General features: G+C 35.6%; 1 protein-coding gene across 2 annotated transcripts in view; it reads left to right on the top strand.

Annotated features, from left to right (window-relative positions):
* LOC149781587 (O-acyltransferase like protein-like) overlaps positions 1-24,310 on the top strand; it is a 52,454-nt gene that overhangs the window by 14,630 nt on the left and 13,514 nt on the right. Inside the window, exons 3-12 of one of the 2 annotated variants that reach the window (XM_089935637.1) lie at positions 1,126-1,216; positions 3,128-3,218; positions 7,206-7,669; positions 8,043-8,546; positions 9,110-9,304; positions 11,300-11,393; positions 14,504-14,605; positions 15,351-15,531; positions 22,408-22,487; positions 24,016-24,114. In XM_089935637.1, coding sequence (XP_089791763.1) covers positions 1,126-1,216; positions 3,128-3,218; positions 7,206-7,669; positions 8,043-8,546; positions 9,110-9,304; positions 11,300-11,393; positions 14,504-14,605; positions 15,351-15,531; positions 22,408-22,487; positions 24,016-24,114 — 1,901 coding nt within the window. The remainder of the gene's footprint in view (positions 1-1,125; positions 1,217-3,127; positions 3,219-7,205; positions 7,670-8,042; positions 8,547-9,109; positions 9,305-11,299; positions 11,394-14,503; positions 14,606-15,350; positions 15,532-22,407; positions 22,488-24,015; positions 24,115-24,310) is intronic. The other variant, XM_089935638.1, reaches the window with a different exon arrangement.

The following is a 24,310-nucleotide window of genomic DNA, read 5'->3' as shown; positions in this document are numbered from 1 at the left end:
GTACGTATCTATCCATTCATCCATCCGTCCGTCCGTCCGCCCATCCATCTAACCATTCAGTATTGCAATTATTATTGTAATAAATTTGGAGTATGCGCATTTGGTTATAGCACCCCGTTTTAAGGAATTCTTAGATTTGTGTAATTACTTGTGTAATTATTGGAATTCGGCGCAATGGAAATATTCCTATGCCCGAAATAATTAGCCAGTTACTAGGAGCAAACGTCACGGAGTGAAGTGTTAGTGAGTTTCCATGATGCCATGGTTCACTAGTAGTGAATTCAGGCCAAAACCGAATGGATGTCCCTGTCGTAAGATAGTCCATATTAAAATCTAGTGGTGTACATTGTTGGTGTGACTGCAAGGGCAGTATTTACGGTAGGAAACCAATAAATTACACAAAGGAATAAATAAGAAGGGACTCTGCAGATACCGTTTATATCGCCATGGGGGCAAATGTAGTGCAGTTATATTGGCGAAATGTGCCTGGAAAGCATACATTGGCTGGCCTAAGGTGGCGGAGTTAAAATAGTTCCCAGTGTTAGGGGATACTCGCATATTTTCTAAGGCGTGAACGGATGGCGGTGCGAAAACCTGATGAAGATAAGCCATGCAGATGTGCGGTTGGTATATATTTGGCAGTTTGTTTTACCTGTGGTCTTGCATTAATTAGAGTAAAATCTAGGTACAGAATGGACACGTCGGGCTTTCTAATTTACAACTGAAGTTGTATGGAAGTCTTTGGAAAGTTGGGGTAAACTCATGACTTCTAGCGAGAATCGCACCAACGTTTGACAACCGCTCGGTCAAGTAAGGACCCTTGGCCTATTACATTATTATTATTATTATTATTATTATTATTATTAGTAGTAGTAGTAGTAGTAGTAGTAGTAGTAGTAGTATTAGTAGTAGTGCTAGTACTAGTAGTAGTAGTGGTATTGCATGGCGTGTGAATGTATATTCCTAACAGTGTGTGTGTATGTGTGTGTGTGGTTGCCGTTTCTTTGCAATGCGTTCCCAAATTCTTTAAGCCGCTAAAGTGTACAGAAATATTTGTCTTTTCAAACATTAAAATAAATTTATAATCTTGATTATAAAACTGTAATGAATTCCTATAAATTTCAGCATACTTTCGGTATTCCGTTACGGCTAACCTGGGGATTGTGTCTACCCGACAGCTGCAGTGAGAATGATATTACTGGTCTGATTCATCTGGGTAATATTTAAATTATGTACCTTACGTGTCATTAATGTCCATAACATGTGAAAAGCATATACTCCGCCTTGCTTGTCAATAATGTCCATGACACGTGAAAAGCATATATTCCGTCTTACTTCACGTTAATGTCCATAACACGTGAAAAGCATATATTCCGTCTTACGTGACATTAATGTCCATAACACAACGTGAAAAGTATATATTCATCATTACGTGTCAATAATGTCCATAACACGTGTAAAGTATATATTCAACATTACTGGTCAATAATGTCCATAACACATAAAAAGTATATATTGAGCCTTATGTGTCATTAATGTCCATAACACGTGAAAATCATGTATTTCGTCTCATATGTCATTAATGTACATAACACGTGGAAAGCATATATTCAGCCTTATGTGTCTTTAATGTCCATAACACGTGAAAAGCATATATTCATCATTACGTGTCATTAATGTCCATAACACGTGAAAAGCGTATATTCCGTCTTACATGACATTAATGTCAATGACACAACGTGAAAAGCATATATTCATCATTACGTGTCATTAATGTCCATAACACATTGTGAAAAGCATATATTCAGCATTACGTGTCATTAATGTCCATAACACATTGTGAAAAGCATATATTCAGCATTACGTGTCATTTCTGTCCATAACACATGAAAAGCATATATTCCGTCTTACATGTCATTAATGTCAATAACACAACGTGAAAAGCATATATTCATCCTTACATATCATTAATGTCCATAGCACGTGAAAAGCATATATTCATCATTACGTGTCATTAATGTCCATAACACATTGTGAAAAGCATATATTCAGCATTACGTGTCATTTATGTCCATAACACATGAAAAGCATATATTCCGTCTTACATGTCATTAATGTCAACAACACAACGTGAAAAGCATATATTCATCCTTACATGTCATTAATGTCCATAACACGTGAAAAGCATATATTCATCATTACGTGTCATTAATGTCCATAACACATTGTGAAAAGTATATATTCAGCATTACGTGTCATTTATGTCCATAACACATGAAAAGCACATATTCCGTCTTACATGACATTAATGTCAATAACACAACGTGAAAAGCATATATTCATCCTTACATGTCATTAATGTCCATAACACGTGAAAAGCATATCTTCAGCATTACATGTCATTAATGTCCATAACACGTGAAAAGCATATCTTCAGCATTACATGTCATTAATGTCCATAACACATTGTGAAAAGCATATATTCAACATTACGTGTCATTTATGTCCATAACACATGAAAAGCATATATTCCGTCTTACATGTCATTAATGGCCATAGCATGATGTGAAATTCAGGGACTGTAAAATACTTTGTTTTCAATTCACTTTGTCCGGTTTTGTTTAAATTTTCATTTCGGACCTGAACCAAAGATCCATCGTCCAATAACAATTGGAGAAAAAAAAAATATGGATATAAAAGGTAGCAAGAACATAAAAATGTGACCTTCTGACCTTCAAATCGAATTATTTTATTTGTTTCTTTTTGAGGGGAGGGATGGCGAGTGCTGGTGATTTTCAAATCATGTGAATATCGCGGTAGAATATTTTCTATGTAAGTATAATTTTTATTGGTGGGAAACTCTAGCATATCAATATTAGATAAATTATATCGTGACTAATGACCAATCAACTCATATTGTGAAAAAACGTCATCGGGAGTTTAAAAAATGCTGTTAATGAAGAACTTAAAAGAACGTGAAGATAAAGATGATCATAACAATAATGATGACGAAGACGACGATAATAATGATCATGAAAATAACTACGACAACAACGGCGATGATAAAAGTGATATTGTCGATCATCGATAAAACTATGCGTAGTGATCATGATAACATTTTTTCCAGGAATTCTCGAGAGATTTAATATTTCGGTTGAAGAGACCGTTTGTACGAAGGACAAAGACTTCACTGTGGATAAATCTGCACAGGCTGTAGTGTAAGTACTTTTACATTGTTATGATAAGGACAAAAACAGTAAACAAAAAAAATCAAACTATTAAAGAGAAGTCACGACATTTGAGAGATGTTAAAATAAAATAAGAGTTATGGAAACAGACCAGGAATCTGTATGGAAACGATTTGGCTACATTGTATATGTTCCCTTTTCATCTCATAAATGCAAGTAAAAAACTTAATACATGACATTTTTAACTTTGAGTTCAATGCTTGTTTGTTTTGGGGGTTTTCGCATTTGCTGTAGCATAAAATGTTAGTTGATGAATCACACTGCCAATTAGTCCGAAGACTAATTCATATTTTTTAAAATTCTATGCATTATTTAAATTAAATTTTACTTATGTTTGTATACTTAGCAAAATTACTAGAATTCTGATTCAGCTTATAAATATTGGTATAGATAAAACTAGTTTTCCACACAGTTATATAAACGCAAGAATTACATTGCTACTATAGAAATGCATCAAAAGAGGAGCGAGTGACCTTGAATGAGTTGTTGCTGTTTTTTTTTATCCACGTAATCAATCGAAATCAAAGATGTTCTCTTATTTCATGTTTATGTGGAGATAAACATACGTTAGATGTTGCTTTGAGATGTTTGCAAGTTGATCCTATCGACATGATGATAGAGGGAGCCATTATAGGTCATATAGTAGAGTGTCGTAATCATTTGGTTCCGCGTTTAACGGCGCCATAAAACAAATGGCCCAGATCACAATTATTTTCCCTATATAGTCTATTTCTTAGTAGTGAGCTTTCCACTGTGTTCAAATTCTAATAAATCATATGTTAATCTATGCTACTTCAAATATGAACTCACAATGAAGTTCTCGACATAGATGATCCGGTAATCTTTTCTTTTGAGAGGCTGGACAATAAGCAAAACAATGTGCAATGGGATATAGATTTTACTTCCAAATTAGCATCAATGCCTCATTACTCACTGTGCACTGTCGCCGACACACACACACACACACACACACACACACAACATTACTACGATGCACATATTCTAAAGAATAAACATTTACTTTTAAGTCAATACCATGAATGCCTTGCCTAACTTCTGATGGTATGATATGAACTCGTGCCCTTTCACTCGCGAGCAAGTCACGCTAACCACTCACACACTGCGGTGTCACGTTGTGGGGAAACTTTGCTGATGCTTCATGCTTCATGCATACACTTATTTTCTTACAGTTAATTCATAGTTAAGAGCTCCTGTGATAATGTCAATACGTATTATGTAAGATTACGACTTTAGACCTGTTCTGGACACAAAGAAACTCTCCGTCTGTTGTCTAATCATTACGCAACGACCCGTTCGGGCCAAATTCAAAGGGAATTCTACCACCAGGCCGTTCAGGTAGAGACTACTCTGTTTGTCTGCAATCAGTCGTAATGTCACGACCAGTTTGGAAGCAGTCTTGGGCTTTTGGGGGACCGGAAACCCGAAAGAAATGGGTAAGTGATAAACAACCCTAGGTCAGTTTTCAAAGAGACTAGACCGTATCCAATCGAAACTGAGTGATTCAAATCTAGGGCGGAGTCTCAATAAGCAATATGTCCGGACTACATTAATTTTAGCGTCAGTACATGTGCGAACGTCACCAGATGTGGATCGTAGAGACGTTTGAAGGCATTAGAGTGTACTCCGAGTTTGCGCTCGTTAAACGGCGAAAAGGAATTCTAGGTTGGATTTGCGGACAAGGGCTTCTTGAAGAAACTTTCCGGGTGGGTGTAAGAGGCGACACTGAAGGATGAGAGAGAGGGAAGAGACGTTGAGAGTACGTGGGAGGTTTTTTGTGACATTAGCAGTTGTGTGAAGGGTAGTGCCGGAAGAAAACCTGGAAGAGAGTACCGGAAGTGTCGGAATGACGGATCCGGAAGTGCCAGAAGAGCACGTAGTCAAGGGTACAGGAAGTACCAAAAGAGAGACAGATGTGTAACAGAATCAACACTGAAGGGAAACACTCTCATTTAAGACCTTAACTTCATATGAGGAAAAAGTAATTGGCAACTGTAAATCGTTTTACCCATCACCTTGAGTTATTTATACACCAGGACCGGGCCGACAAGGGGGGGGGGGGAGTCACCGGGGATATATCCCGGGCCGAACAACACTTTTTAATTTTATAAAAGAAAATTTTTGTTTGAACAAAAACTAGGAGAGGCCTGGGTGTTTCTTACCTAGGGCACATGATCGCTCTCTACGGCCCTGCACCTAGACCGTCAGCATTGCTGACTGGAGGCTCTGAGTTATTTAAATTTTAATCGTCCACATTCTCCAGTGTTAGAAATACCGTAGGAGACAGTGACCTGCGGTCTGTGCCTAAGTTAGTTGTTGTTTACGTCATGAGCGTGGCGCACATGGCCTAGTTAATGTACATCCTCCGAGCTAATTGTGTCGTATTCGTAATCCATGGATAGCTGTTTTTGTACGCACCAATTACAGACCGAGTCGGCTTCCTCCCTTGATCTCTGGAAAAGGCAATCAACTTCCATCTAATCAGCACTATATAATCAATAATGTGTTACATGTTGCTGTTACCAACCATCCAATAAATCCGGCCATATTTTTCCTGAAAACAGGAAACGTCTTTCGTTGATAATGAGATGTGCAGTTCATTGCACTATAGCATACGCAAAATTAGACACAGAATATAATGAAATTGGACTTTTTAAAATTGAACAAACAAATTTCATTTGTAATCATCATTTACATCGTCGTCATCATCACCATAGGTGTTTATTATTATTAGTAGTAGTAATAGTAGTCATTGTAGTAGTAGTATTTTCATTATTGTTGTTGTTGTTGTCGTCGTCATCATCATCATCAGTAATAGTAGTAGTAATAGTAGTAGTAGTAGTAGTAGTAGTATCTTGCATATCATAGTTATCTTCCTTATTCATCTTTACTACCACTCTGGACTTTAATTCATAAAACTTTTCAAGTGAAATACTCAAAACTGAATCATTGTCAATTATAATTCCAACTAAAGAAAAGCATTCATGAAAAGCGTTTGAATTATTTGATATCAAACCTCTCCTGTCAAATTTAATTCTTAATCTTTTGGCAATTGTAAGCGAGACCTTAATTTTTGAACTGTGTTCTGAAAACTTGATCGTCTTTTCTTTAAAAAAAATACATCAGCGTATAATTGCTTTATTTAAAAAATGCATTGTATCCAGCCACATTAAGAAACACAAATTGCATTATCGCTCATAGTTTGTACACTTAAAAAATAATGTAATTAAACACTCATTTCAATATTAAATATTGCCCAGCAACGAAAGGAAACACTTGCTTTAACAAAATGACGACTTTTTCTTGGCTTCCAAGACTTCAAATTATCCCATCGAGCCATGGACTTTTTGTTCAGACCTGGAAATTCAAAGATCTAAAAGGAAATTTGGGAGCGTAGAACCGAATTAATTCCTTTATGGGCCCTTTTGTCTACTAATACGACTAGGACGATAGCTGCCGTTTGAATTCTTAATCAAATTCGCATTGTTTCTGTATGATGCACCAATAAGTTCAATATATTTTCTGAATGAAAAACATCATAAGCAATCTGAAATTTCAATACTACTCTCTCTCCTTATTAGCTGTCCTTTGTTTTCATATTTTTACATATTTTATTTTAATTGCTTGATAATGTGTCATACTATGTATCATTTGCACTGTGTCTTTATATATATATATATATATATATATATATATATATATATATATATATATATATATATATATATATATATATATATGTATGTATGTATGTATGTATGTATGTATATAAATGACACTGGCTCGTATATATGTTTGTGTAATACTATTAACAGTTTGATGCCACATCAGAAGTTTCATACTTTTCATCGTAGATCGGTATAAAAAAATCCATTTCTTTCTTTTAAAGATCGGACGGTGTTCTTGGTTCTAAGAAACTCCGCCTTACTTCTATTTCAGAGGAGTATTCGGTGCCCTGATTCTTCTTGTTCTGATAGGAACCCTAGTGGACGTATTTACGCACAAGGAAGAAGACGATGATCCAGTAAAATTTACGTTTGACTCAAAATTCAACATTACAGAGGTCATACAGTACGGCGACGAGAAGCCCCAAAAACAGAAAAGAAAACAGCGTCTGTTAAGAAGTATTAGCTTTAGACAAGATAGGGCCGATGCCAACATTTATATGAACCCTACTTTCGAAGGCGATTTTGTACAAAACCCAGGAGTCGATAATGATGACGTGAAGCTAAGAAGAGCGGGTTATCTAAATGAGATTTACAAAAAGGTGGAGCCTGCAACCACCAAGGAAAAGAATGAAGATGAAAAAGATGACGTAACAGAAAAAAAACAAAGCAATAAACATTTTGATATATCCAACTCGTCAGTACAAATTCGAACCAAGGAGTCAAACTCAGAACGGGGTAAAACAGCTATAATATCCTCTATATCAAATTGTTTAGGTTATGAAGTAAGGTGAACAAACCAATAAACATTTTCTTGTTTTGATATTGATAAGCAATCACTTATATCGTTACTTTGCAATCATTCTTTTTCATGTTGTAACTTTTCAATGGATATTCATTAGATAATTTATCTTTTTGTCACAAGATGGAATGCATTGAACTCTCCCTATTTATGTCTATAATTAACTCATGTTTACAGGAAATACTGATACAGATCAAACGGTAAAGAGCTTTCCAGTCCCCACCCACCCCTCACAAAGCAATGTTCATACCCAACACACGTCTTTTTAACAAATATTGCAGTCACACTGCACAAAATTCAACATTTCAGAAATCAGACAGTACGGTGATGAGGTGCCAAAGAAACAGACAGGAAAGCGACATATGGAAAGAGTTATTAGCTTTAGACAAAATGAGACTGAGGCCAACACACACATACACCCTACTTACGAAGGCGACATTGTGCAAACCCCAAAGAAAAAAATTGTTGGTGGAGTTCCGATTCCCGTAGTTATTAGTGGTGACGTCAAACTGAGAAGATCGGGTTATCTTAGTGACAATTACGAAAAGATGGATCCTGCAACCATTACGGAAAAGAATAAAGATCAATATAAAGAAGAAGAAGACAAAATTGTAGAAGAAGAAGAAGAAGAAGTAGAAGAAGAAGAAGTAGAAGAAGAAGAAGTAGAAGAAGAAGAAGAAATAGTCGAAGAAGAAGATGGTGGTCATCATCATCATCATTATGACCTACCAGAACAAGAACAAAGCAAAGAACATTATGATATTACAAACTCGTCAGCAAAAGCTCTAAGAGAGGAGTCAAACTCAGAATGGGGTAAAACAACTATAAACTTCTGCGTATCAAATTGTTTAGTTTATGTTCTGAAGGTATGGTGAACTAACCTGTAAATATTTTCTTATTTTGATATTGATAAGCAATGAATTTTAATATATACTTTGCAATCCTACTTCTTCAAGTTGTAACCTTTCAATGGATATTCGTTAAATAAGTTACGTTTTTTGTCAAAAGAAGGATAGCATAAAATAGTCCCTATTAATGCCAACAATTATTTCATGTTTACAGGAAATGCTCAAAGAGCCGAAACGGTTTACAATATAAAGAGCATCCTACCCCCAAAACAAAGTTCATATTCAGCAACACCTCTTTTAAACAAAAAATTGAAGTTACTCTTCATAAAACAAATTCGTCTGGAGCTTTCTTGAAAAGAACCAGCCATTGCTGAACTGAATCGCCAAGTAAGCGAATTCTTGTCATTTATAAGTGTGAATATTTGATAAAATTTTCAATATTTCATCACTTTGTTTCCTTAACAAAATATAAAATAAACAACAGCTTGCAAGTTTCATTACTTAGTACCTTCCCATTTCATTTCCCAGCACACGAGTCTGCCGTTGTGAAGTTTTTTCGAGCTTTTTCCATCTACACCAACGCCACAAACCTACTCAGCACGGAGGAGCAACTGGACGACATTTCGTGTATCTTTGGTATCCGATTTCTTAGCATGACTTGGATACTTCTCGGAAATACCTACGTTTACAATATACTATCTTTGGCAGAAGCCCCTGTTGCAGGTGAGACCTCCCGGCTAATTCAGATCTTACACAATTCACTAATTAAAGCCTTATGCCTCTATGTTTTTTTTTTCCTTATCTGTTTGATTGTTAAAGGCGAGTTAACTGGCACTATATTGGTTCCTCGTAAGTGAAAACATGTTCTTGGGTGTAACTGTCTTTTTTCTTCAATGTAGACCACGCCGGTGGCCCAGTGGTTAGAGCGTCCGCCTCAGATGCGAGAGGCAGAGGGTCCGAATCCCGGCTGAGTCATACCAAAGACTTATAAAAATGGTAGTAGGAGCTGCCTCGCTGGGTACTCAGTATTAACAGGTTAGTGTTAGGATCACATCTGCTCGACGCGAGCTTCATGATGAAATAAAAGAAATAATCTGAGGGGAATTTTTTTTATACCGAGTGACAAAATTACCTCAGATTACCCACATGACCCGCTCATTCACAGGACCCTGTCTATCATACCATGAGTAAGTAACTTCCAAAAACGTCATTCCACGCTTGACCGTCAATTTCCTTCTGCTAATTACGTCTTTGAAGGCACACGACCATAATCTATAACTTGTTCTACTCCTCTAATATATGTTTCTATTCATCAAGCCATCAAAGATTGTTCTGGGTTGCACCAAATTGAAGTTACGGACTCCTAAACGTACAAATGTCGTGAATTTAGCCTGCCTGGACAAAGTTATGCTCCTGTGCAAGGAGCTATATTTTACGGAGAGATATGGTGTTTGCGAATCTACGATCCATTACTTCATTAATCTGAGAACAGTGGTAGATACAAAAGTATGTTCTTGCTGACCATTAACTCGATTAAACTTTAGAAATTCTGTTCGATAGAAGAATTATCTTAAGTCCAAACAAAGCAAATACATGTTACACTCATTTCAAAACATCCCGACTAAGCGGCACACACGTTAACGGCGAAATATGATTGGCTCAAAGGGTAATACTTAAATAACACACATGCATCTGGTTAATGATATTACCTTTTGAGCCAATCATATTACTTATCTCAGACACGTAAATTTGTCCCGGTAGGTGATATTGGTGAAATTCGTACGTTTCGGAGCCCGTAACTTCAGTTTGGTGCAGCTCAGAAAAATCAATGATACCTTGATGAATAGACAAATATCTCAGGAGTAAAACAAGTTATCGATTATGGTCGTGTACTTTCAAAGACGGAAATAGCAAAAGGAAATCAAGAGTCAAGCGTGGAACGAATTTTTTCTAAGTTTCTTATCTTGTCTCTTGTATGGTATGATAGACAGGATCCTATGTCAAAACGGGTCATGGGGGTAATCTGAGGTAATCTTGTCACTCGGTATGATTTTTTCCCGCCTTCAGATTATTGGGATTTTCAAAATTAAGATCGCTTCGAGCACCTGTGGTTGGTACTGGTTGGCATGGTGTCGGGATAATGTGACTGGATGGGACACTACATGTCTGCAGCATGATGCCCCAGTGCTAGACATCATTATAAACTGCCACACTGCAGACATAGTAGCGAATTGACTAAAATTGTTAAAGCTACGTTAAAATTCCAACACACACACACACACACACCCAAATATAATGTAATGGTTTTTCTTGCACAAAGGAATAACTCATGCAAGGCATAGTTAGTATTATTCTACGTTAGAAGAACAAGAACTTGCAGTGAAATTCAAGGATATTCGAGGGATCGTTACACCATTACATTTCGCATAGTGTGCAACTTAATTCTTAATATTGAAGGAAATGAAACGAGTGATCACACGATGTGGATATGTATGAACAAGTGTCCTTTATATTCATGCTAGAAATATAAAAGAAATGAAGACAAGAGGTTTTAAGATGTGGATCTGTATGAGCAAATGTGTTTTATAGTCACATTAGATATGTAAAGAAAATGAAAAAGAGGATTGTAAGATGTGTATCTATATTGAAAAATGTCCTTAATGTATAGATGTTCACTACGGCAGATTTCACTGTATGTTTTGTATCTCCTCTTTTCAGGGGATATGATGGATACATTTAAAATTCTAAAACGATTTACATTCCAAGCGGTTCTCGCAGGAACGCATGCTGTGGACACTTTCTTCATGATCAGGTAAGGATTTCCAATTCCTATCTGATCTAATGCGTAATTCTTCGGTGCTTTCTTCGTGAAAGAAAAGTATAGATCATTTAATCTTAAACAAAATAGTATTGTTATTTCCTTCACACACAAAAAACTCAATTTTTCTGTGTGTGTATCACGATTTTGAAGATGAAAATCCGTCATCGTAATTCGCGAATCTGTTTATCGATGTATATTTTTGAGGGTATTTAAAAAAATATATATATATAATACAGTCCGCGCAGAAAATTAATGTCGTAACCTTAATGACTCTGTTTGCCTTATTAATAAAAGCCTATTATTATTATTATTATTAGAGATAACTTCAAAAGTACTCGGACTTAGCAAGAATTTTGCAGAATGCTGTCTCGCCTGCTCCGTCGTTGCCTAAATCTTGCAGAGTCAGTTGAGCAACAAACGTCGGCCACTATTCCCTGCTTTGGTAGAAATGAGATAAATTCTTCATTATCAATGCACCCATCATGTTATTAAGACTGTACATTCAACCTTCTCAGAGAATCTGAGCCAAAATGCAAGTACTTAATGATCACTCGTGCGTGAAGTAGGTCACTGTGACCTCCTGTTTGCCTGAAATGAGGAGTACCCTCCGTGGTTAATCCGTCTATTAAGTTTCATGACTATACATTAAAAACTGTCCAAAAATCAACTGAGCTAAAGGCAGAGCCGTAACATAGACGCCACCGCTAACATCAACGATGACGCAGTCAGAAAAGCAATAACTATGTCTCATCTGTGTTTCACATTTGGGACAAAACTTTCCTATATTTGAGAGGGTAAAAACTAGGTCGTTTGTCATTGAGATGTTTTCAAATTTTAATGATGATACTATGCAGAATATTCTCCTTCTGCGAATTTTTATTTGTAAAAATAATTGACAGTTGTCAATTTAAAGTTATGAAATAACCAGGCTTTTTTTGGGGGGGGGGGCGTCAAAATGTAGGTTTAATCCAGTCCCTGTATTTTAGTAGGCAACCGATTAGTATAACTCTGCCATGATACTGAAATTAAAGATGATGCATTGGAAGCCACAAAAGATTTATTTTTTATTCAAAAAAACGTCTTCCTATATGAGATTAAGGTACAAAACCATATTTTGAACATACATGGGACAAAAGATTTCGTCACAACAAGCCACGTTGTCTCCAGTAAAGTAAATTTGCTTAAAATAAATGCCGAATTTTACTGTACATTTGATTGCAATTTCCATATCATTAAGCAACTATGGGGAAGATACCATCCCATTCGTACTGGAAATTGTCGCACAAGATCACCGAAAATATTTGTGCAAACAAAATTTGAGGCCCGCGTTTAATTTGGCTGTTCGTAGAGGAATTGAGGCCAGCATATGATGTCCAAATCTGCAATGACCGTGTAAAAGATGGATATAATGGAGTGTCTGTACAAGATGGATATAATGGAGTGTCTGTACAAGATGGATATAATGGAGTGTCTGTACAAGATGGATATAATGGAGTGTCTGTACAAGATGGATATAATGGAGTGTCTGTACAAGATGGATATAATGGAGTGTCTGTACAAGATGGATATAATGGAGTGTCTGTACAAGATGGATATAATGGAGTGTCTGTACAAGATGGATATAATGGAGTGTCTGTACAAGATGGATATAATGGAGTGTCTGTACAAGATGGATATAATGGAGTGTCTGTACAAGATGGATATAATGGAGTGTCTGTACAAGATGGATATAATGGAGTGTCTGTACAAGATGGATATAATGGAGTGTCTGTACAAGATGGATATAATGGAGTGTCTGTACAAGATGGATATAATGGAGTGTCTGTACAAGATGGATATAATGGAGTGTCTGTACAAGATGGATATAATGCAACAAATAAAATGTTCTCTATAAGAGCACGTTAAAATAAGTTACTCTGGCGGTATTCCATACCCTATATTGGATAAAATCTTTGGTTGTGGTTTGTTGTTTTATAGCAGAGAAACACAAGTACTTCATTTTGTGCAAAGACAATTACAGCAAAATATTTTACCCAAGGGTACACCACGGCAGCGAACACGTGCTGATACGATGTTCGAATTGGAACACTCACCCTTTCGATCGGTAATGAGGCAGGCGGACTACTTAGCGGTTTGCTTCTCCATCCCAAGCCCACACTTACTAATTCAGATAAAATGTATATTGAATATACAATGTTCGAAATAGATGAAAATGTGTATTTAGTGATACGTGAAAAATGAGAGGTAATTAATGCACTTAATAAAATGTTAGCTTATTTTTAGTAAACACTATATTTTCGTGTGTGTTGATATCACACGGTTTAATAGGGCTACAAAATACAAATTAACTGCTTCTTTTTATATTTTCCCCACGATGTAATATTATAAATGTAATTTAGTTTTTCATTCTCGTAACGCAGTTTTAAAGGGAAAAAAGATTAATACCTTTTTCTGAACGCTTTTGTTGCAAACTTCACGACCTGATTTGACATCTTAAAATGTATTGTTGTTTTAATTGGAGTGTTAAAGTTGTAAATTAAATCACTGGAAATATTTTGCTAGATTGATACAGTATAATCGTGAAATATAGATGTTGCAACGTATCAATGTAAAAAATATTCTTTCCCACAGAATATCTTTTCAAAATGCATCAATTTATCTGATGATAAAAAAACAAAGATTACCACCAAAAAAAGAACAAAGATTACCAATAAAAAACAAAAAAAAAAAAAACAACAAAAAAATCTTTCAAAAACATATACATTGAATCTTGAGTTTAAATTAACTGTTACAAATTAGTGCTACATTGTTCAATTTAAAATATGTCAAAAATGTTTTGGTTCTGTTACTGTAATTTAAACAGGGCGTCTTTAGAAGAAGAAAAAACTGTCTTTCTACGACTACGTTTGGAGTATGCATACATTGTATGGAACTGCTGTTCTTGGGAGGACCACGATAGATTAGAAGAAGCCCATTTAGACGTGCGGAATTTGTGTCAGGGGATTGGGGAGGGGGATGGTACCAAAGCTTGAAAACTAGTTACCCAACCATGACTGCTTCTTTACTATAGCTCTGAAACATATTTAAACATAATATTACAGCGGCTGTCTAGTGACATACATGTACTTAAACCGACTGGAGGAGAAGAACACAAAAGGTGGTTTCAAGCACTGGTTGAAGTTTTATCTTGGTCGATATTTCAAGTAAGTTTGCTTGATTGGTACGGGGGTGTGGCCAGAAGAAAAAGTATTATTTCTAGTAAGACTGATTATTCCTAATCGACTGATTAATAATTTTAAGCACAATTGATTGATTTATTGATTAATATTTGAATCAATGAGCGATCGATGGATCGATTTGTTAAATACAAGCAGTACTTGGAAAGTTAGGCACACATCATACTGTATATTTATATTTATATTGTGACATCGATTTGATTAAGGTATACAAAATCGTCATTGCTGTATATCGTCAGATTTGAGGAAAATGTTTCTTATTAATTAGCTTAGATTTTCAGTGCATGATAATTGTATTATATTCTGGAAATATGAGTACATTTATGCCGTACAAATAATATTCTCTCGCCACCAGTGTGAAGCCAGAAATGTTCTCAAAACTCAATGCATCTTGTCTAATAGAACTCTGACTCTTTACTCGTCAGTTTTCCCAATTAATCACCAGGCCCGGCCCTAGGATGTGTGGGCCTAAGCCATCATGCATGGCCCAAGGCAGCAAGCGATGATCGCGGGGCCTCAAGCAAAAAAAATTGCATTACCTGAAAGCGCGGGACTAAAGGCGATTGCCTCGTTCGCCTTGCCCTAGGGCCGAGCCTGTTAATCACAGTATTTAATTATTTACAAATTAAAATGCGCTTGTTCCAAATAAATCCTTTGTGCTTGTTGCGTCTATCACTTTGTTTATTTTTATAAGTTATATTTTCCCCACTAGGTTCACTCCGGCCTATATGTTAGTCCTGGCATTGTTCTCTATCCTCTATATGTATCTGGGTCACGGACCACTGTGGCCTGAAAGGATTGTTGTCGGAGACAAGTGTCGAGAAAATTGGTGGCACAATCTACTTTATGTTAATAATTTTATCGATACAGATGGAACAGATGCCTATTCTCAAGTACGCCTCTCTCTCTCTCTCTTTCTCTCTCTCTCTCTCTCTCTCTCTCTCTCTCACACACGCGCGCGCGAACACAAACACATTATTTTACGGTCTCCCTAAACACAGTAATGTACGGTAATGGACAGTAATGGAGACGAAAATAGTATAATGTAAGAGAAATTACAGGAATGGAATAAATTACTGGAACTAGTTTTATAAGATTTATATGCAGAAACTGATTATTATTTTTGTTCCATCACGATTGTTATTTACAATTTTACATTCCAGACCACACGAATCACTGTCCCTCTGACTTTAGCATTCTTTCATCCCTCTCATTTAATTCTATGTATGTATGTCAGCTGTGTTGACTTTTTTCCAGACCTCAATCATGTGTGTTCAATAATTATGCTTAATAGTTGAAAAACGTATGTCCAATCCATTTGCTCTGTATACACACATGTGATCTTCTGTGGGAATCAAACAAAATATATATGTTGGCACTTGTGAACCGTATATACTAATCTATGTTATCAAATAATAGCACAGAGTTGCATAGCTATGGAACTTAATAAATGTATCATTTTATTTCTGTCTTCATTTAAGAGACTCCATTTAAGTGTTCCTTTTTTTCAACATTTTTTATACAAAAAATTAGTTAACTGATTTTTCTTGTAGGACTAATGGCTGAAACATTTAAATTTCATAAACACCTAAAAGTAGTATAGTGTGCTTTCATTAAATGCCGCATTCACACCTGTTGCACGTGTCTTTGATGTCCACTTTAGCTGCATTTTACGATGAGATTTGTTTCGTAAACTCAATCTGTTTCCAAAACCCGAGAGAGAGAGAGAGAGAAGAAAGGAAGTTCAATCCTCTTGAAAGAGGTGTCACTTGATGATGTCGTGAATACGGTTAGCTACATGTTGGGGAATCTTGGCATGCGAGAGTACTCGGGATCGAGCTGTACAGACAAAAGTCTGTTTGAGCTTCTGGCCAGCAAAACTTTATTGAAATACTCAACATATAAACTTACATTTCAATATCAAACTACAACAAGCTCAATTTGCTGATATAAGAAATACATATAAAACTACGATATTCTTTCACTTACCAACATCATACATTGTATAATATCTGTCATTTAGAATGTAATACAGATAATTAAATATCAAATAAATTCACGATAGCAAAATAATCTAAATTTCAATATTTCAGACTAATACAGTAATTGAAATATATTTTACTGAATTTATTTTAAAAAGTCAACATATTAAACTCTATTATTTAAAGAGTATTTTATTTCTAAATTAACTATTACTGAGTATGAAGTTGGCAGCGAACATTGCTTTTACTATAATCAATAATATAATTATAAGTAAATTAAAGTTCTTCAAACAATTAACTTTCCCATACATTGTATTAAAGAATAGCAAAGAAATATTAAACTGATCTAATGTTTAAACATACTGATGTTAGATTAACATCTTAACACTAAAAATTCTTATAACACTAACAAGTCTTATACTATGAAAAATTGTACATAGATCATAATCCTACCTGTAAAGACAAAAGTCTGTTTGAGCTTCTGGCCAGCAAAACTGGTGTCAGCCCGTGGCTGGGACCTTATATACCAATTTCTTAGGACAACGCCAAATATGGCGCGCGCCTAGCTCTTTGCGATGGACAGAATCTCAAAGTGAGGCTTCGTAGTCTCTTATAGATTATTGTCTAGGTCTATGTACATTATTACGTAGGTACTTCGGCAAGATCAGCACATTTGCCCTCTATAGGAATCTTTGGAATCTGTCTTGTTCATCTATTTACGTATCCTAATGAATATACTTTTTCTCTGACTTGAGATACAGGGCAATGTATGTATAAGACGGTTCGTAATTGATCATAATAGCGTAATCATTGTTGAATAGTAGCATATAATTGTAACAACGAATAAACGGATTCAATCTCAATATATTTTAATAGAAATTTATTTTCAATATATTTTATCAACTTACGTTTAATACAGTTGAGAGAAAATTTCAATCTTATTACTTGTACTAAAAAATTCTGTCCTAATATGCACATAGAATCCAGTAAGTTGAGCGGGCAGTATCATGCATGGCCTAACATAATTATCTATTAACGACATACTTTGAGATGTAATGGTCAATGAACATTAATAGAATTGAATTAAGGTATCATGAATAATAGTGCTTGTTACCAACTTTCGCTAATGTTTAAACAGTGATTTTAAATGTAAATAATTGGCATCAAGAAGAAGAAGAATAAGAAGGCTCCAATAGACATATATTCCTTATATAAGAAGGTTGCAGTCAAGCCAAAAAACAGTTTTCTATTCACCGTGTTAAAATTTTCAATTTTGTGGACGTTTGTGATATCTTCAATACTATCAGAATGGTAAAAGGAAAGAGTAAGAAACAGTTTCTTTGCGGTGACTGTAAGAAAGCTTGTGAGTCGGGCTATCTTTTATGTGAGGTATGTCATCTTTTGAATTGCTTATATATTGTTTAGTTTCCATTTAATGATCTTTAATGTATATAATTAATTATATCATCCCTGCAAATTAATTGAGCTGTCTGTACAATCATTCATTTGAATATGCAAACCTCCTGTTATCTGTGTTTAACATTAAACATTATCTACATAAAATACACAATTGCCAATAAAATGTATCAGTTGTTGCCATTTATAATAAACACGGTGATTCAATAATATGCTTTCAAATGTGAATAGGAAAGATGAAAGAAGCAATTAGAATAATAAATAAATAACATGTTCCCAAGCGTATATATGTCCTGTTTGTGTAATGTTAACATCACATGTAAAAAATAATTAATAATAGTACATTTCTTAAATTTAGTTAAACTTGGTAAAGTAGATGTTTTTCAATATTAATTGCATTTTATCATTAGCTTTATTATCGGATTGATTATTGTATGTCATTGATCACAAAATGATGATTTTTAGTCTTTAAATTAGCATTCCGTCTTATAACTGAGTCTTTGATAAGAAAATTTGACCAATTTGATGTTATTTGTTGCCGATTGTATAATAGTATGTATCTTGAAAATGGTCAATGTAATGTAGTAAAATCAATTTAAAAGAAGAAAATGTACTGAATGTCATAATAACATTTTGGGTGAGGAATTCCATTACCTCGATAATACATGTTCTCTCTCTCTCTCTCTCTCTCTCTCTCTCTCTCTCTCTCTCTCATAATGGTATTCATACATCTCAGCAACTTTATTGTCAGATGATACATGATAAGCATATTAGGTATTTTACTGTAGCAATGTATTATGCTGTTTATGTATTTTTTGGTTACGAAGCGTCCGTTACGTAGTGTTTATCCAGCTGTAAACGGGACAAAGGACTCGGCATTTAGGGCCCTAAATACAACCTTCAACCATGCAGCAGAAGGATCGACGATTTCAGTGATGTGGATCAATGTAACCAAGCCAGCTAACGTTCTTTTGGTATACAAAAAGGAAGAAAAACATGGACCTCATACCATTTCGTGGCATTGTTTGAAAATAACGTCAATGATACACCCATCAATAACCAGACCATCAGTGAACCATCAATCAGTAACCTGACCCATCAGTCCCAGGACCGTCAGTGAACCTCCAACCGTCAGTGAACCACCAATCAACAACCTGACCATCAATACTGAAACTGTCAGTGAACCACTAACCGTCAGAGAACCACCAATCATTAAGCCGACCGTCAGTGAACCTCCAGTCAGTAACCCAACCGTCATTGGCCCTCAAAGTAAATTCACAGCGTCAACTAGTATCCTAGCCACCAATGACTATCCCAGTAATTACACACCTGAACGTGACGTTAGCATGGAAACGTCAACACCTAAGCGTCAACCAGATGACGGTGACTGGCAGACTCCGAAACGTCGTCGTTGCTTCTCGTGGTCATTCAAGAATAATGATTCCACATACGTAAATTGTTCGAACAGATATACCAGCCTAGTTGACAAAGATGACACCAATGACCTCGCACTGGAATCAATAAAACCAAACAAGGTCTGTTGGGACAATGTTTCTGTAACAAATAATGAATCAGCATCAATAGTTGGGAATTCTGGTAAGGTTACTGTTGCTGGGCCTCACAGTGGGATTTTGAAGAATGAGAAGTTTATGGACATAACAGAAACACTGAGAATTTTAAACCTAAATGAATATCATAGTGCACTACCACGTGTACCGCCTGGCACAAAGGAAAACGTGTTCTTTATATTTGACAATACACTAAATGAGGAGAGAACGAAAACTGGTATGAGGAGAGAGTTTTGGGATGACCGTGACACGTGGATGAAAGGTACTTCTCCCAGAAATTACTTTGTTACACTAAACGAGAAACTGGTCAGCGTTATAAAGAGAGACGGACAATATTGCACTGAAAAACAATTAAACGGTGTGCGCGTCTACTGTCCACTTGAACCACAACCAGATGCTTCTGACATGATGGTTGTGCATCTGGCATATAGGAAGCACAAGAACTCACTAAAATACAAACGACGTGTTACTTGGATAGGAAATGTGCCACACTCTATGACACTATCTAAATTTGTCTCGATTATGGAGTATGTTGGTGCATTTCCCGGGAAGCACATTAAAACCAGAAGTACACGAAGAATACATAAGAACTACACAACGCGTAAAAGTTGTGGCTGCAAGTATGGTAAAACAGGACTCCGCAAAAAATGTGTACGACAAAATAAACCAAGAAGAAGATGTTTATGACATTTAAGGTTGTCCAAAACATTAAACACAGACAGAAAAGACAACCGGCCAAAGATGTTTACAACAGAAATCTGGCCGACCACATTCTTAATGTAAAAAGTAAAGTGTATTCTCAGCACCCTTTCGTTAGAGTTGTCCGACACGTTGATTCTGGTCCGTCCATCATACTGTACACTTTCGCACAGATACAGGATATTAAATGATTATGTTCTACGATGGAGGGAACGGTATTAGGTGTGGACAGAACATTTAATCTTGGTGAAATGTACTTAACATCAACAGTTTTCAAAAACAGGGCACTTTTACGAACCGATACCGGAGAGTCTCCAATTTTTTTCGGCCCCTCTTTTCCACATGGTAAATCTGACGTTGAAACTGACAATGCTTTCTTCTCACAAATTTCCAGTCATTTCACAGATGAAGAAATAGAAAACATGATTGTCAGCTCAGATGATGAAACTTCGATTCGTTAAAGCTTAAAGCGGTCATTCCCTGTAGCGACACTTGAAGCAACATGTCACTGATTATTTAAAAAATATGGTCGGCGTCAACGTGCAATATAAAAATATCAGTTGTAAACACCCTTTTCGGTGACGAAGGAATTGCACAGGCCAATAATTCTGTAGTATTAGAAGCAAGAATAAAACATGCAACAGATGTCATTTCGGAAAAAGCGTCAAGTTTCCAGCCATGCTTCGAAAAACGAATGCTACTAATACTGAAAGATCATGCTAACTATCCTGCGAGGGTAAAAAATGTTGACGCCCACTGGACAAATAATAATGCAGTGTCTTCGAATAATATCTTGAAGATTGGAACCAAATGGAAGCAAAAAAATATATCCGATCTGATAGACTTACTACAATCTATTGTCAGTTACCAGTATAAAGACGCCGAAAGATCATTGATTGGAAGAGGCAGTTTCAAGCTGGCATCCAATTATATGCATCACAGAGTTTCTATTGACGTGTGGTGTCAATAAATAGAAACTGAACGAGAAGCAATATTTAGAAAGTTTCTCAAAGACAAGGCACAAATAAGTTAACAGTAAGGTCGACAAATGGTAAAATCACTATACCAAAGAACCTTCGGGAAAAACCTCCCCAGAGAAAAAGGATGAGAGCTGAGCGGAGTCAGAATAGAACAATATAAAAAAGGTGGACAGTCTTAGTAAAGATTATATATATATATATATATATATATATATATATATATATATATATATATATATATATATATATATATATATATATATATAGAGAGAGAGAGAGAGAGAGAGAGAGAGAGAGAGAGAGAGAGATTTGTTTTGGCATTATTTTAATTAAAGCATATTATGTGCACTTATAAAACAATATCACAAGCACATTTGTTATTTATGATTTATGTATTTAAGTCTGTACAATAAAGATTATAATATTTAATGTACATTACTATAATTTCTTTCGCAATATTCTATTTTTGTCCCCATTACTGTTCATTACTCTCCATTACAGCCCATTACTATCCATTACAGCCCATTACTGTTCATTACAGCCCATTACTGTCCATTACTGTACATTATTTTAGTCTGCACTGCCAGACTTCTTGAGCTCCTTCGTGAGATTACCTTTAATCAAGGGTTCTCGTATGGCCGAGATATCGCGCAGCCAAGCGAACGTTTGGTTGAAGGAGACGATCGTTATTTTAGACGACTGACTAATATCTGTAATCAGAACGTGTATACTTGGACGCACAAACACAATATTCATTTTGTACTGAATGGTTGCATCATAAAAAATGACACTGTAAACAGAAATTATAAGAATGTTGGAAAATGAAAATCCTTCATTTCGGGGCAAAGTTCTGCTTAATTTTCATGTCTATTCACTTTCATGAGTATGGACAAAGTGGCAATGTAAATGTCTCTTAATGTGTGTTCAGTGAATTCATTGGTTTCCATTTATTAGATTTTCCTGTTTTGTGACAATTACATTTTAATTGGGACTAAATTGGAAAATGCTCAAATTATTTCCACAGAAGGATTACAGTGTGTTGAGCGTTTAGTTGTAACATCTGCAAAATTCACGAAAATAGATTCTTCATGAAATATGGTCAATTCATTGTATCCTATTTTCAGTGCATGTCGTGGTCATGGTTCCTCGCCGTCCTAATGCAGCTGTACCTAATATCACCTGTCGTTTTCACCATAATGGCAACGTAAGTAAAATAAAATGAAATATTAAAAAAACTTCCCTCTTTCGCTTTGATTACATTGCAAAGTCTAACAACGATACGGTGTAATCTCAAAAACACAAAGTGTGGCCTACTGTACAGTGTGTGATAATTAACAACATCACTATAATGGCCGGCAGATCCATAACGTTCAAGAACCACTTGATATGTATTTGGGTCTTTTGATTAACGCATTTTGATTTATATGACTCAGGTGTGCAGTAAAGGTATGTCAGCAAAAAGAACAAATAAATTACTGATGCTATAAGATACGTATGAAGAAATATCAAAGTTAAAGAACACAGTTTTCTCTTACATTTAAAAAAAATAGCACAGCTCCTGGGTTTGAAATACAACTTAATGCCATACTACCATTTCACATTTCACAAACAATTATAAAATACAAACGACTTAGAAATATGGTACTAAAAATGGCATGATTCTTCGTTTGGGGAAATGGTAAGTTGAAAATCAAAATCATCAAGCAAAAGAATCGAGAAAGCGGAGTTTACTGCAGCTGTGTGAACGAATCAACTGGCTGTTCTTGAAATCACCTAAAGTCGCAAAATGAATCGTTAAAATTGAACAATAAAGAAACCTTTTCTGACAGGTTTTTTGGGTTGCGGATATCGAATTAGATGATGAATTCTTAATGTATGAATGATGTTGTATCCAATTCACCATCATTGCACATATATTTAGGTTTATCTAAGTGGATTTTAGGTATTTGTAAAGATGAAAGCAATGTGTTGTTTCAGTTGATGCCACTAAAACACTTGTGTGTTCATTAGTACTTTCAAGACTGGACTATTGTAACTCAGTTCTGTCTGGTTCATCTCATTATCTACTCCAGAAACTTCAAAAAGTTAAAAACACAGCTGCTTGGATCATACTTAGAGTACCACGATCAGAGCACACCTCCCTGCTGCTCTATACCCTACACTGGCTATCCATTCACTCCAGAATCAGACACAAAATTTGTTCTCTGTGCTACGTAACACTGGCGGATTCCAGTCCAACAAATTTATCCGACCTTACCCATGTGTACACACCAGCAAGATACTTACGCTCCTCTTCTGACAATTGTATACTCATTATTCCCTCATTATTTTATGGACAACGTTCTTTTGCATACCAAGGCCCAGCAACGTGGAATGAATTGCCCACTGAACTTAGACACAAACACGCAGTGATCCCATTCAAGAGTGCTCTTAAAACTCTCTTATTTGGACTGCAAGAACAAACTTAAAGACCTAATAATGTTTCCTACCTTAAATATTTTCAGCATGTTTTTTATGTTTTCTAATTTCATGTTGTTGTTTTTTTGTAATCATATCATTATATATGTTTTATATGTTATAGGTGTTGTCTAATGTTGTAAAGCGCTTAGAGCTTCTAAAGATTAGACGCTATACAAGTCCTCATTATTATTATTATTATTATTATTATTATTATTGTATGGAACTCGATGAAATGCTTGAATGCTGTAAATTTAGCTTGAATTTGTTTTCAGATCATCTTCGCTTGGAATTGTGGTTGGTGTGCTTCTGATTTTATCAGGAATCGTTGCAACCGGTGACAAAGCATATCAATATCCCGGGGATATACTCTCGTAAGTAACACACAAACGCTTTGATGCCCACATTTTACTAAGAAAGGCATGCACTGACTCACTGGATATGTTAATGTTTCCTATATCAGGTGTCACACAATCTCTCTTGTTCGCATTATTGTGTACTTGTATGATTCTTGTCAAATCCACCCATATGAAACAAACATAACATAATCCAAAGGTCACAAACTTTCAA

This window comes from Sinohyriopsis cumingii, chromosome 15 (assembly GCF_028554795.1).
Source record: "Sinohyriopsis cumingii isolate HCF-2022 chromosome 15, ASM2855479v2, whole genome shotgun sequence".
Classification (NCBI taxonomy): Eukaryota; Metazoa; Mollusca; class Bivalvia; order Unionida; family Unionidae; genus Sinohyriopsis; species Sinohyriopsis cumingii.
Note: the sequence above shows the minus strand (reverse complement) of the source record. Positions and strands in the feature narration are given on the sequence as shown.